The 13,359-nt window shown below is 40.2% G+C and overlaps 1 protein-coding gene across 3 annotated transcripts in view; it reads right to left on the bottom strand.

Annotated features, from left to right (window-relative positions):
- The window catches only part of ADAMTSL3 (ADAMTS like 3), a 338,177-nt gene that overhangs the window by 111,056 nt on the left and 213,762 nt on the right, over positions 1-13,359 (bottom strand). For all 3 annotated transcript variants that reach the window (XM_025436861.3, XM_025436862.3, XM_049108513.1), the window contains exon 16: positions 6,106-6,392. In XM_025436861.3, the coding sequence (XP_025292646.3) occupies positions 6,106-6,392 (287 nt within the window). The remainder of the gene's footprint in view (positions 1-6,105; positions 6,393-13,359) is intronic.

The following is a 13,359-nucleotide window of genomic DNA, read 5'->3' as shown; positions in this document are numbered from 1 at the left end:
GCCACAGAAATGTATATTCTATTCTTCTCCATTTTATCACATGTCATTCTTTCAAATCTCCTTTCCATGTCCAATATTTCACTGGATTGACTCTTCAAGTCACCAGTGGGCACTCATTCTCTTCCTGGAGATTCTCATTCATACCAGGGCTTCAATTCTGTCCATACACAGATGACTCACAATTGTGTAATTTCAGTCTAGATCTTTGCACTTTGCCTCAGATTCACACGTTCAATGGCCTACTTAGCATCTCCGTTTGAAGCCCAGAGGCATGTCAAATTCATTATGTTCACAACTGAACTCATGATTTCCTTGTCCCCAACTGGACCTCTGGTGAGCACTCATCATCTCAGAACAGAATCCAGGACTCAAACTAGCCACTTCATTTCCACTCACTCTCTCCACCCACAGATTCTCACCTGCTATACATTTTTCAGAGTCATCTGCTCTACTCCATCTCTAGCATCTTTACTACTTAAGGCCAAGCCTTTTCCTGGATGAGGCAATAGCTTCTTAAGACAGCCTCACTTACATCTGTTCTTATCCCTTCCAAACCCTTTTTTAAAATACATCTGGGCTCACCTTTTTGAAATAAATTAAAGTTTGATCATGTAACTTTGAAAATGTAACTCCACTTTGATTCCTTGTATGGATTCCCATTGATCCTGGGTTAAAGAACCAAGTCGACTTTGCTTGTAAGGCATTAATTGGCCCTTGCCTTCCTCTCTAGCATCACCTCACCATCTTCCTGAGTACTCTGGCTGCACCTGCCTCTTCATTCCTAGGAAGGACCAGGAACCTGAAACCAAGGGACTTTGCACCTGCTTATTTTTCTGCTGGGAATTCTCTCTGTGCCGCCTCCTTCAATCCTTCCCTTGTTTGATTAGTTCCTCATCTTTCAGATTTAAGTTCAAATGCTATTATTTTTTGGAAAGCCTTTCCCTTACTTCCCTAATTAGGTCAAGTTCCTCCCATTATCTGCTTTATAGTGCCATGTATTTCCTTTGCTATAACCAGCCTGATTCACACGTATGTGCATGATTATGTGATCAGTGTATTTTCCTCACCAGGTATGAGTTGCAAAAGAACAATTGGGTGACTATCACCCAGCCCCGTGCCTACCACAAAGAAACATGCAATAAGTATTTGTAGAATGTTGCTTTTGAATGAAACAACAGAAAGATTCCTGCTACTGTCAGGACAAAGGCAAGGTTGGCATTGCCTACATTATTTATTATTATTCTTAAAATTCTAGATGATACAATAAGACATAAAACTTACATAAGATAAATAACTATTTGAAAGGGAAAAGTAAATTCATCATTAATTACAGACGATTATTTTACTTAGAGAATTCATAAGAATAGACTTGAAAACTAGTAGAATGCTTTAAGGGGCTCAGCAATTTAATCAGATTTTTTAAAAGAGAAAAACATGGCAGCATTATAAGAAGAACATCATATTATTATTATATGATAAAATAATCATTCCACCAGCACTTCTTCTATACCATATGTCAGGCACGGTAATTAAGCACTTCTCCAACATCATCTTGTCAAATAATTATATATAATCCTTTCATTGACTCTAATGAAGTAGGTATGGCTCTTCTCATTTTACAAAAATGAGCTTCTACAAACTTATGTAACTGACCCAAAGAAAGTGGTGGAAGGGGAGGAGGGCAGGGGGTGGGGGTGAATGGGTGACGGGCACTGAGGAGGGCACTTGACGGGATGAGCACTGGGTGTTATTCTGTATGTTGGCAAATTGAACACCAATAAAAAATAAATTTATTATTAAAAAAAAAGAAAGTGGCAGAGCTAGATTCAAAGTGGGGTCAGGCTTCAAAGTCCATGCATCTGCTACTAGCTTGTGCCATAGAAAATACGAAGGTAAAAATGAAAGGTCCCAAGTGCAACAGATGACATAAAATACAAAGAAACATTCTGGTGAGGAATGTTTATGATGCAGTAAATTATAAAACCTTAACAGGGAGTATTGTAGAGGTAAGCATATCTTCCAGGATGTGTATGTGTATAGGCACGCACACACATATGCACACATGCAAGGCTGCACACATACACACATGCCCTCTGGAAGCTGGAAATTCAGTATGCCTGAATTCTTCATGCTTTCAAGAATTAAAAAAGAATTGCTTGTTGCCACTCCAGTATGAAAGCAGACTTATGAAAGCTTCTCAGGTATCAGCAATTATGACGAGTAGATGGATTTTGATTTCCTGTGTGATATGAAGACAAGTTAGAAGATACAAGTACACAGATTATCAGGATGTGACCAAAAGTTTATCCTTCCAGAAATCTGTGATTTGTATGTATTATTTTTCTATTATAAACAGGAATGTTGGGGAAATAGCTAGGTGCCTGGGGAAATTCTATTTTTCTGTGGTATTCAGTTAGGGCAGATCAGGGTGAAGGTTAAAACTGACATTCATAGCCACACATAAGTGGACTCATAGAGGTTGAGCCTCCGAGACAACGTTAAAATGGACCATAGAGAGGCAAGTATCACTGCATGTAAGTAGCACAGTCAAGACAGGACAGGCAAAATAACCAAAAACCATGGTGCACCAAGTCAAGGACTGTGTCCTATTCATTTTATATCGCAATACTGGGCCCAGAACCCAGAGACATAGAGCCTAGCACAGAGCAGGAATGCAACTTCCTGCCTTTATAGAGGAGTTTGGTTTCAAATGTTAGGCCTTAAGTGTAATAGAATTTAGTGATCTATGTAAAAGGAAATTTTAAGCTTGAACCCACAAAGTTAAAAATATTACTTTCTGCCAAGTTAAAAAGCTTATTGTATGCACTTACGGTTCAACCCTTTCTGAAGAATGAGAGTTGTTTTCTGTTTTGGACCACGAGATGGGCTATGAGTCTCAGTTTCCCTAACTGTAAAATTTGGGTTAGTGGATATCCAAAGTTCATTTAAATGATATTCTAGGATTAAGTAATATAATACACCCTCACGAGGCTCAACTGCTATTTAACTGGGTATTGAAAGATTTTCAAGTTGATCTCTGTTAAAATTTGTAAAATGTATTCTAGATGCACAAGAGGATGTCAGAAAATAATTTGAAACCCTCACACCAACCATCTGAACACTGAACTGCATGCACTTCTACCATGTTCAAGGCAGTTTCTCTTCTCACAGTGGGCCCAAAGGTCCCCAGTGTCACTAAGGATAAATTCAAGTAGCCAAGTTTCACAAAACTTGTATGTTTTATATGGATTCAAAGCTCATTCTCTGGGATTCCTGGGTGGCTCAGTGGTTGAGCGTCTGCCTTTGGCTCAGGGCATGATCCTGGAGTCCTGAGATCGAGTCCCGCATCAGGCTCCCTGCATGGAGCCTGCTTCTCCCTCTGCCTGTGTCTCTGCCTCTCTCTCTCTTTCTGTCTCTCATGAATAAATAATAAATATATAAATAAATATAAAAATATATTAAAAAACAAAGCTCATTCTAATACTTCGAGGTATATACCCAAGAGAAAAGAAAACATACATCCATAAAAAAATATGTACCTAAATGATCATAGCAGTATTACTCACAACACCCAAGACATGCCAATAATCCAAATTTCTAACTGATGAATGGATAAGTAAAATGTGGTATATCCATACAATATAATAGTATTAGTCATAAAAAAGGAACAGAGTACTGATTCATGCTATAACATGCTATAACTTCAACTAGAAATATTCCACTAAGTGAAAGGAGACAGTCACAGAAGACCACCTATTATATGATTCCATTTATATGAAAAGTCCAGAATAGACAGAAAATAGATTAGTGGCTGCCAAGGGTTGCCACTGGCAGGAAAAATGGGGGTTTGAGGAAAAATGGGGAATGGCTGCTTACGGGTACAGGATTCTTTGGGGGATAAAACATTCTAACATTGATTGTAATGATGGTTGCACAACCTTGCGAATATACTAAAACCCACCAAAGTATATACTTCAAATGCATAAGGTGTGTGGTATGTGAATTATATCTCAATAAAGCTATTACCAAGAAAAAAGGGGGAAGAAAGCCTGATTCCCATGGGTTCAGTCATTCTGGAGGTGGACCCTAGGGCCATAGGTTCATAACACCATAACAGATTTAACACTTTGGCATCAAAGCTTCAAATAAGAAAGAGGTCTAACAGACTCCACCAACTGGATCAGAATTAACCCAGTTGCATTTCCTTGGGTAATTCCAAGTACTCTGCTAGTTCCAACAACCCAACATATCATCCTTTCCCAAATCAAGGGGGAATTTTCCAGTCAGGGAAAGAACTAAAATCAAGGATGACAGAGTACTAGACAAAATAGTAATTCTACCAAGGGCAACATTCAAAAGCTTGAGGGGCACCTCGATAGCTCAGTTGGTTAAGTGTCTGACTCTTCATTTCAGCTTGCGTGTGATCTCAGGGTTATGAGATCAAGCTCCGCATCGGGCTCTTCACTCAGTGGAGTCTGCTTGAGATTCTCTTCCTCTGCCCCTCCCTCTGGTCCCCCTTTCTCTTTCTCTAAAATAAACAAAAAATCTTTTTTTAAAAAAGCTTGAGATGAACAGATTTGAGGGTGTGCAAGCAATAGTAGGATTTGTTTCTGCTCTCCATAATAAAAGACAAAGTTCCAGGCTTCTGGTGAAACCACAGGAATGTGATAGTTCAGAAGTGGTATAGACAGCTGACATTTTGCAGTAATGTAGTAAAAGTTCCAGACATCTATAATTGCAGTTGAATATGGGACCATTTTTGCCTCACAGCAACTAGCTCTAGACAGATTCTCCAGACTCATCAAGGAAGTACCGGTTCCTGTTATCACCAAGGGCATGTCAGAAATATGAAGGTTTCTAAACTAGAAACAAGGGCTGTGTCCAGGGTCCTGAACTCAGAGGGAGCAAGAGTTAGGCTCTGGGCAGCAACACAGGTGTGGCTAAGGTTATGTGCCCTGGCAGCAAGTGACAGAGCAGCCAGTTAGGGTCCAGGTGAATAAGAAAGTCTAAATTCCTAGCTGGTTAGATGGGCTTTTAAAAACCAGGGAGAAGCCAGTAAGAGAGCAGAGAGAATGTGACGGCAGTTAAGGGTTCTTTTCTTAAATTCTTTGTGCATAAGTCCATATGAAAGGTGGTAGTAGCTTAGCTGAAGCCTAAGGGTAAAACATATGCCACTCCATCTGCATCTACTGCAGGCTGGCAATGTCAGAGAACAGGTGTCTGAGTCAGGATAGGTAGGTTTAGATGTTGAATTAGGACAAGAGAAAGACAAATACCATCAGGTCATGGAGACCAGATGGAAAGGACTGGGAATTCACCTAAGAGCCTGGGGGACAAAGGGTGAGGGGCTCAGGCATAGTGATAGGACCATGAGCTCGAAGACCTGATAGGGAGTTCCAAGTAATGGGTTCAAGACCACCAGGAGGCACTCGATCCTATTGCCTTCTAAGGTAGCAGCTTCTTCCCGCCACCAGCTGGGACTAAAGTTAGCACACATTTAGCCACCAAGTTTTTCCTATCCACTCCCTTTGGATCCTGGAATGCTTAATAACCTTGGGGCCAATTTCCACCCTACTGAGGCCACCTGACCATATTAGCACTCCCTAATCCTAACAGGTCTGCCTGCTACACATGTGATTCCACATGTACATACATAACCTGTAGTCATCAGTATGTTCCGCACTGGTTTCCAGCCCAATATGTGGATATGAACCTAGCTACTTTCTGAGGCTGACTCCTAACAGTGTAGCAATTCCAGGCCACTTTACTTTGTAACACTGATTTATGAGCAAGATTGCCTAGACTTACCAGTTCTGCATTTTCCTATTTATTCCATATTAATCAGTGGCCCCTTTCCCCATTTCATTTATGCAGATGCTTAGGCCAAAGGAACATAACATTTTTTTTTTTGGCCATGATATAATCTCACTATCCTGTATCTTCTTAGAATAATTATGATGGAAAATAAAGCAAGCTTTTCAGTTATTCAAATGACTTCACCTCCTTTAGATTTATCTAACTTGCATATTTGGCTTGGATGATCTAGTGTTTGTCAAACCATTAGCTGTACAAGACAAGACTGTCCCTCAAGTGAGAATCAAGTACCTCCCAAGCATGTTGCTGTGCAAGGGGTGAACCCGGCATACTCCCAGTGGTAAGTCATCCTGCTGTCCTCCTGGAGAGAGGCGTCCAGCTCATGGGAGGCAGGGCTCTCCTCACACGGCTTCAGGAGGCAAGGCCGCTCGGTGGGCAGCTCAGGGCCTTCACACTCTTCCTCAGGCAGCTCGGTCTCTGTCTGTGTGAACGTGAGGAGCACGCGGCACTTCACCTCTCGGACCTGGATGCCCAGCCCGCATGTGGTGCTGCAGGCTGACCAGGGTTCCGGAATGAACCTACAGAAAACCCGGAGGACCCGGGGGAGGACAAACAACCATTACATATGCATCACAAAGGTGACATGCATGCTCCGAAGAGAAAAAGTAACTTCATTCTGAGGGAGTTCAGAACATTGGAAATGCCATACCTTTACTGATGCTCAATTATGTTGTTAGCAAATTTTCAAATCTTATTAGCAACAGAATTTTCCCTAAAGATATACTGAATGTTTTCATCCACTTTATGACTCAAGTTCTGTGCTATGACCCTTGCATAATATCATCAAAATTAGGGGGCACCCGCGTGGCTCGATTGGTTAAGCATCTGACTCTTGGTTTTGGCTCTGGTCATGATCTCAGGGTCATGAAATCCAGTCCCACATCCAGCTCCACACTTAGTCTGCTTCTCTCCCTCTGCTTTTGCCCCTCCCCACAGGCTGTCTGTCTCTCTCTCCCTCAAATAAACAAATAAATTTTTAAAAAATATATTAGTTTTTTCAAATTTGGTAATAAATAAATCATTCCTGGATAATTTCTAATCTGATTTCTTTTATATTATGGAGCTTTTTCACCAATATTTATTCATCTAATCTTTATCAGGCTTATCCTTTAACTGGCAAGGTTTTATTAAACCCTCAATTTTTAGGGGCTAAGCTACAGGATAACAAATGTTTTCTGCAGTGTAGACAAAGCTTTCATATTCTTTCCTATTTACATAAATACACTGAACTTCATCTTCTTGAAAATACCTTAGGTATTTCACAATCTAGCTGAATAAAGTATTTATTTCTGATCCTGAATTATTATCTACTGAATCAGAGGTTGTCAACCTATGGCCTACAGGTCAATTCTAGCCCACCTGTTTCTTTACAGCCTACTATCCAAGAATGATTTTGATGGCTTTAAATACCTATTTATCTAGGGTGGGGGGAAAGGATAATATTTTTGTGAATGGCATAAAATTCTATTGAAGTTTCCATAACTACAGATTTATAAAAATACAGCCATGGTCACTTAGTTGCCTATTGTTTAAGACTGCTTTTGTGCTATATGGCAGAGCTAAGTATCTGCAACAGAGACAATTTGGCCTGTAAAGCCTAAAATATTTACTATCTGGGGCTTTGCAGAAGATGTTTACTGATTCCTATACTGAATTTAAAAGCATAAGTTCAGTAGGGACATAAGTATTTAAGATATCCTGAAGCAACTTACATCATGAGACATTCTCAAGTGACAGACAAGGAAGAGCTCAGTAATAGAATAAGTCTGGGGAATTGTGGGTGCAGTCATGTTAAACGGGTTAATTTACTACAAACTCTCCTAAAGACTATGATATATGAACACATACCATAAATGCTAAGAGGGGAATATGGTGTGCATCATTTCCTAAGTTTAAGTGAATACAGACCTTTCTCTGCAGGATAATGTGCTAAGTCACTTCAGAAAGTGATTAAGATGTAGGTCCAAGGCTTAATGTTCAAAAGGTAACAAGAGTCTCTTGAGTCCTCCAACCTTCTCTCCCTGGACAAGACATCACAGTTGTCCACAAGAGCACATTCCAATCAGCAGAATGAAACACCATTGCTGTGTATGAGCCCAGTAAAGAGCTATCAGGAAACCCTTCAAATTTTGTTTATTGTGTTGAAAACTGTTAGTGGGGAACTCCCTCTCCTAACCTTCCTAGGCCAGGAGAGGGCTCTACCAACTTCCCAGGATGGAGTTGTACTGTAATAATATTTGCATAATATTTTTCTTTCCTTGCTGTTTCCCCAGGAGAACTGGAATGAAAACACTTGAATAAATTGATTGAATTGAAACACTTGATTAAACTCTTGGTTTTGGCTCAGGTCATGATCTCAGGGTCATGAGATTGAACTGCCCCTGTCAGGCTCCCTACTCAACAGGGAGTCTGCCTGAGATTCTCTCTCCCTCTGCCCCACCCTTACTCATGTTCTCTCTCTCTAAAATAAATAGTCTCTCTTTTTTTTAAGGAGGTGGGTCTATATTAATTGAGCAGGAATAGTCTCCTTTTGGATACAGTTAAATGAAGTAAGTTTGGGGTAGTTTATATACTATGATCTTTTGCATAAATACACACAGAAAGGTATACAGACACATATATAGTATATATGCTATGTAACTATATATTTATAACACATATGTCTATATATGCTGATTTATGTATAATTTCTTTTTTCTGGAAGCAATCACATGTGTTAGGGTCTAGTGTATATAAAAAGGGGGCTTCAATTTTTTGTTTGTAGCTTTAAAAGTTATGAATTTTCTAAATGTGTGCATACTGTACTTTAAGGGACACTATTTTTCCCCCTTCTCTCCTTAGTAATAAAAACTTAAAATTTGGGATTTTGCTTTAATGGAAGTAGATTTTTTTCATTCAGACTAGACTCCTATGTCTTTTGTGATCCATAACCCTGATAGATTACAGGGTAGGCAAGAAGGCTCACCTCATTTCCCAACAGGGCAAATGATGGTTGCATCCAGTGCTTTCCTAAGGCACCCTGTATGTTTCAGGTTGGTTTTCAGAGGTCCTTTTAAGGGTCCTCTTAAAAACCAGATGCAAGAGCTGTCCAAATTAGCCATGAGTGATTTCAGGGGAGGGGGGTAACCTCACACTTTATGCATAAATGAGCATGAGTTTCTTCTGTGGATTTTTAAATTTTTTCATTTATTATTGCTAATTTAAACAAAAGATATTACAGTGTTCATGCAGTTCTGAATCTTGTTTTTTTCCTTCACAGAAAAAAAAATTTAAGGATACAAAAATGGAGCAGAGCCACATGAAAACATCTGGAGTGCCATGTCTACGCCAAACGCAACCAGAGAAACAGGGCACGTTCCCTACATCTGTAAACAACAGAAGAACTTAGAATAGCACTTCACTACCATGAGAGTTTAGACACGAGATGATAAAAATGACAGAATAAAATGGAAAACTATGGGGCTGAAGAAATAAACTGTGAAACCTAAGGACATGGTTACAAATCTCATCAGGAATTTAAAACCTGGAAAACGCAGAAGAAACAGGGCTGATGATCAAATTGATGACACAGAGGCAGGACTTGGAAGTGCATGCAGTACTGAGAGGGCGAAGCTTTTGGAGCAATTGGAGGGGTGGAGGGGATGGACAGGCTGCAGAAGGGACTTTCTGGGGTAATGGAAAGGTTCCGTGTCATGCCCGAGGTGGGAGCTACAGGGCTGTCTCCACCTGATAAGATGCATCATTTTAAATAGACACAGCTTACTGTATATAAATCACACTTCTCCAAAATGGATTGTTTATTTTTTAATTTTTTTAATTTTTAGAAGATTTATTTATTTGAGAAAGAGAGAGACAGAGCATGAGCACAAATGCAAGGACAGGCAGAGGGAAAGGAAGGGAATCTTAAGCAGACTTTGCACTGAGCACAGATCCCAACATCCCATGACCCTGAGACCATGACCTGAGCCAAAAATCAAGAGTCAGACACTTAACTGACTGAGCCACCCAGGTGACCCCAAAATGGATTTCTTTAAATGGCAGTTTTTAGAGACAAAATGAGAGAGAAACTAAAAAATCCGATATTGAAGATACGTGGATTCTGCAAGTAGAGGTTCTAACATGTAACCAACAGAAAAAGTGTTCAGAACTAAAATATGTAAAAAGAAAAAAAGAGTGTCTAAAATACAGCTTGGAAAGGCACACTGTCTTCCAGGAAAAAGTGATAAAAAAAATGATGAGCATAAAAACCTAGAGTTTCAGGCAGGATAGTGGCCACCCCAAATGCTTATACCCTAGTCCCTAGAACTTATAACTAGGTTATACTGCATGGCAAAAGGAATTTTGCAGATGTGGTTAAGATTATGGACCTCAGGATAAGGAAACTGTCCTAGCAGGATAATCTAATCACATGAGTCCTTAAAAACAGAGAAACATCTCTGGCTGAAGTTAAAGAGATGCAAGAAAAGAGCAAGAGAGATTCAGAACATGAAGGGCACTCAACCTGCTGTTGCTGGCTCAGAGATGGAAGGGGCCAGGAGCCAAGGCATGAAGGCAGCCTCTGGAAGTTGAGAACAATTCTCAGCAAACAGCTAGCAAGGAAGTGGAACTTTCTTTTTTTTAAGATTTTATTTATTTATTCAGAGAGAGAGAGAGAGGCAGAGACACAGGCAGAGGGAGAAGCAGGCTCCATGCAGGGAGCCGACGCGGGACTCGATCCCAGGTCTCTAGGATCACGCCCTGGGCTATAGGCAGCGTTAAACTGCTGCGCCACTAGGGCTGCCCGGAAGTGGAAGTTTCAATTCTACAACTGCACCCAACTGAATTCTGCCAACTATCTGAATTAGCCTGGAAGCAGATTCTCCCACCAGGGTCCCCAGAGAGGTGCTCGGGCTACAGACACCCTGATTTTGGCTTGGTGGGACCTAGCACAGGGGACCCGGCTGAATCTGCTGGGCTAGAAAACATGTATTAAACCACTTGGTTTACAGTGAATTGTCAGAGCAGCCATAGAAATTTAAAAGCTTTGAATTTTCTAACCTGGATAAATTTTTTTTTTTAATCAGGAACTTTGAAATAGCTTGGTAATAAAGCAAGCTATGTCCACCCACTCATTTTAAAGATGAAAATATCAACAGAAATGGGGTGTTTATGATAAAAAAAAACATAGAAAAGGATGAAATTACAAAGGATTGCTCTGTCATTGGAGAAAACAAATCAAGAGAATATATGTCTGAAATTAATGATGTACTATATGTTAGCAAATCGAATTTTTCAGAAAAGGAAACACACACCTTCTAGAAAATCAGAAACAAGAAACACTTAAAATAGAGGCCAGAATTTCAGCAATGATAAATTTAAAGGAATTAAACTATCCTATTAAAATACAAAGACTCAAATCTCAAAATCTATAGAAGATACAAACAAACTGTCCTCAGAAATGTAAAAAGTGTAAGGAATAAAGAAATGGGATAGGAAAATGTAAAAGGCCAGTATACATTTTAGGAAAGAAAAGATGACATTATTCTTTGATTATGACTTGACACTGATGGGAAAGAGTAAAGTTATTTGAAGATTTTTAGGAAAAAAAATCATAGTGCAGTAAAATAGTCCCTGTCTATCTATATATCTATCCTAAAATTACCTGGTTTTCCAGAATTCAGCCAACACTTCTTGCCGGCATCGGCTGCCAGGCGCTGGTGCTAAGGACGGTACATGCATTACTTGAATATAATCTTCACAACAACCTTACAGACAAGTACCATTATTTTCCTGACTGTAGATGAAAAACAACTGAAGCTTAACATGTGTACGAAAATTGAGCTTGTGAATAAAAACTCTGTAAGCAAGTGCAGGCCACTTGATTAAAACCACAAAATACTGAGGGGATTCTAACCCCAGACACCAGAGATAGCAGCACACACCTCTGAATGGGAAGACTCCAAACTGTAAAATGTTTGTCCCTCCCACTTTATTAATTTAGCAAATGAATGCAGTTCTGATCCATGTTTTTTGTGTGTGGCATAGAGAGATTGGAAACAGACAAGACAACTCTCAAGTTTTATGGGAGGTTAGGTGAGGATAGTCAAGGGTACGCTTAAAAGGAATAACAATTACACAGCATTTACACAGCCTGAGAAAAATGTACTAAAACGTGACAGTAATTCCTATAGTAGGAGACTGGTGATGGAGTCCTCTGTTTACCCAGCGAAGGCAACTGGGAATCAGAGAGGACAGTACAAATTATCCACTATCCAGTGCTGGAGTGATTTGGTAATAATTTGGGAGAGAATGACTGATGCCACATACCACAATCCCCAGGGATCAGAGTCACATATAAACCATGAAAACGTTCAAAGTACAGTTGACCCTTGAACAACTTCAGGGTTTAGAGGTAAGACCGCTTCCTCCTTCCACCAGCCCACGGTCCAAAATCCACATATAACTTCTGACTCCCCGGACTCTTACCCATAATATAAACAGTCACTTACACACAGTTTGTATGTGGTAAGTAATATATACTGTCTTCTTAATAAAGCAAGCTAGAGGAAAGAAACATGATTAAGAAAAGCATAAGGAAGAGGAAATACAGGTATAGTGCCATGCTGCAAAACATCCATGTGCAAGTGGACCATAGAAACTCAATGCCTTCTATGTGCCTGTCTTCCGGCCCAGTAATTCCACCCCAGCAAATGCATCCCATCTAGACAATCAGAGATGTGCAATTTGAGATTTGATGCAGTTTGTTTTGTTTTGTTTTGTTTTTTGAATCATGGTGAGTGATCAGAAACAAGCTACAGACAGCCAGAAAGATCTTTCTAAAACATAATCAGGATGACATGACTAGTTAAAATCCTCTCACTGCCTTCAAAATAAAGTCCAAATTCCTTAGTGAACCCTGAAGAACCTCCAAGACTTGCTTATGTTACCAGCTATATCTTTGCTGCCACCACCAGCTCTGTATCTTCTAGGCTTCTCTCCACACTCAGGACTTCAGCAGCCAGGCACGGCCCCCATAGGCCAGCTGGCCGGCATGCAATCCCAAATACTAGACAGGCTGCTCTTCTGACACTCGTGCACATCTCAGTACCTTAGTCCACACACCATCTCTCCCAGGAAGCTACTACCCCTGCTTCCTAGACCTCTCAGTATGGTAAGACAACCATTAAATTCTCTGCCTACCTTATTAGACCAACCTAAGAATGGGTGAAGCTTGAATTCAGGTTACCTAATGTAAAACTGGAGCTCTTCCTAGAATCACATGCCAGAGAATCACCGTCTACTGCTTAACAGCACTGAAATGCTGGACAATTCCCTGATCTTTCTGTGCCTTGGTGTCTTCAGCCCTAAAGTGAGGGTAACAATAACACCTCCTCATGCGGTGTTGGAATTAAATTGTTGGAATTAAGCGAGTCAATCCACATAGACCTCCGGCACAAACAAAATCCTCAATATTAGCTGTTAGTACCAATGTGAGAAAAATAGGTG

This window comes from Canis lupus, chromosome 3 (assembly GCF_003254725.2).
Source record: "Canis lupus dingo isolate Sandy chromosome 3, ASM325472v2, whole genome shotgun sequence".
Classification (NCBI taxonomy): Eukaryota; Metazoa; Chordata; class Mammalia; order Carnivora; family Canidae; genus Canis; species Canis lupus.
The sequence above is the reverse complement of the archived record's forward strand: the minus strand, read 5'-3'. Positions and strand labels throughout refer to the sequence as shown.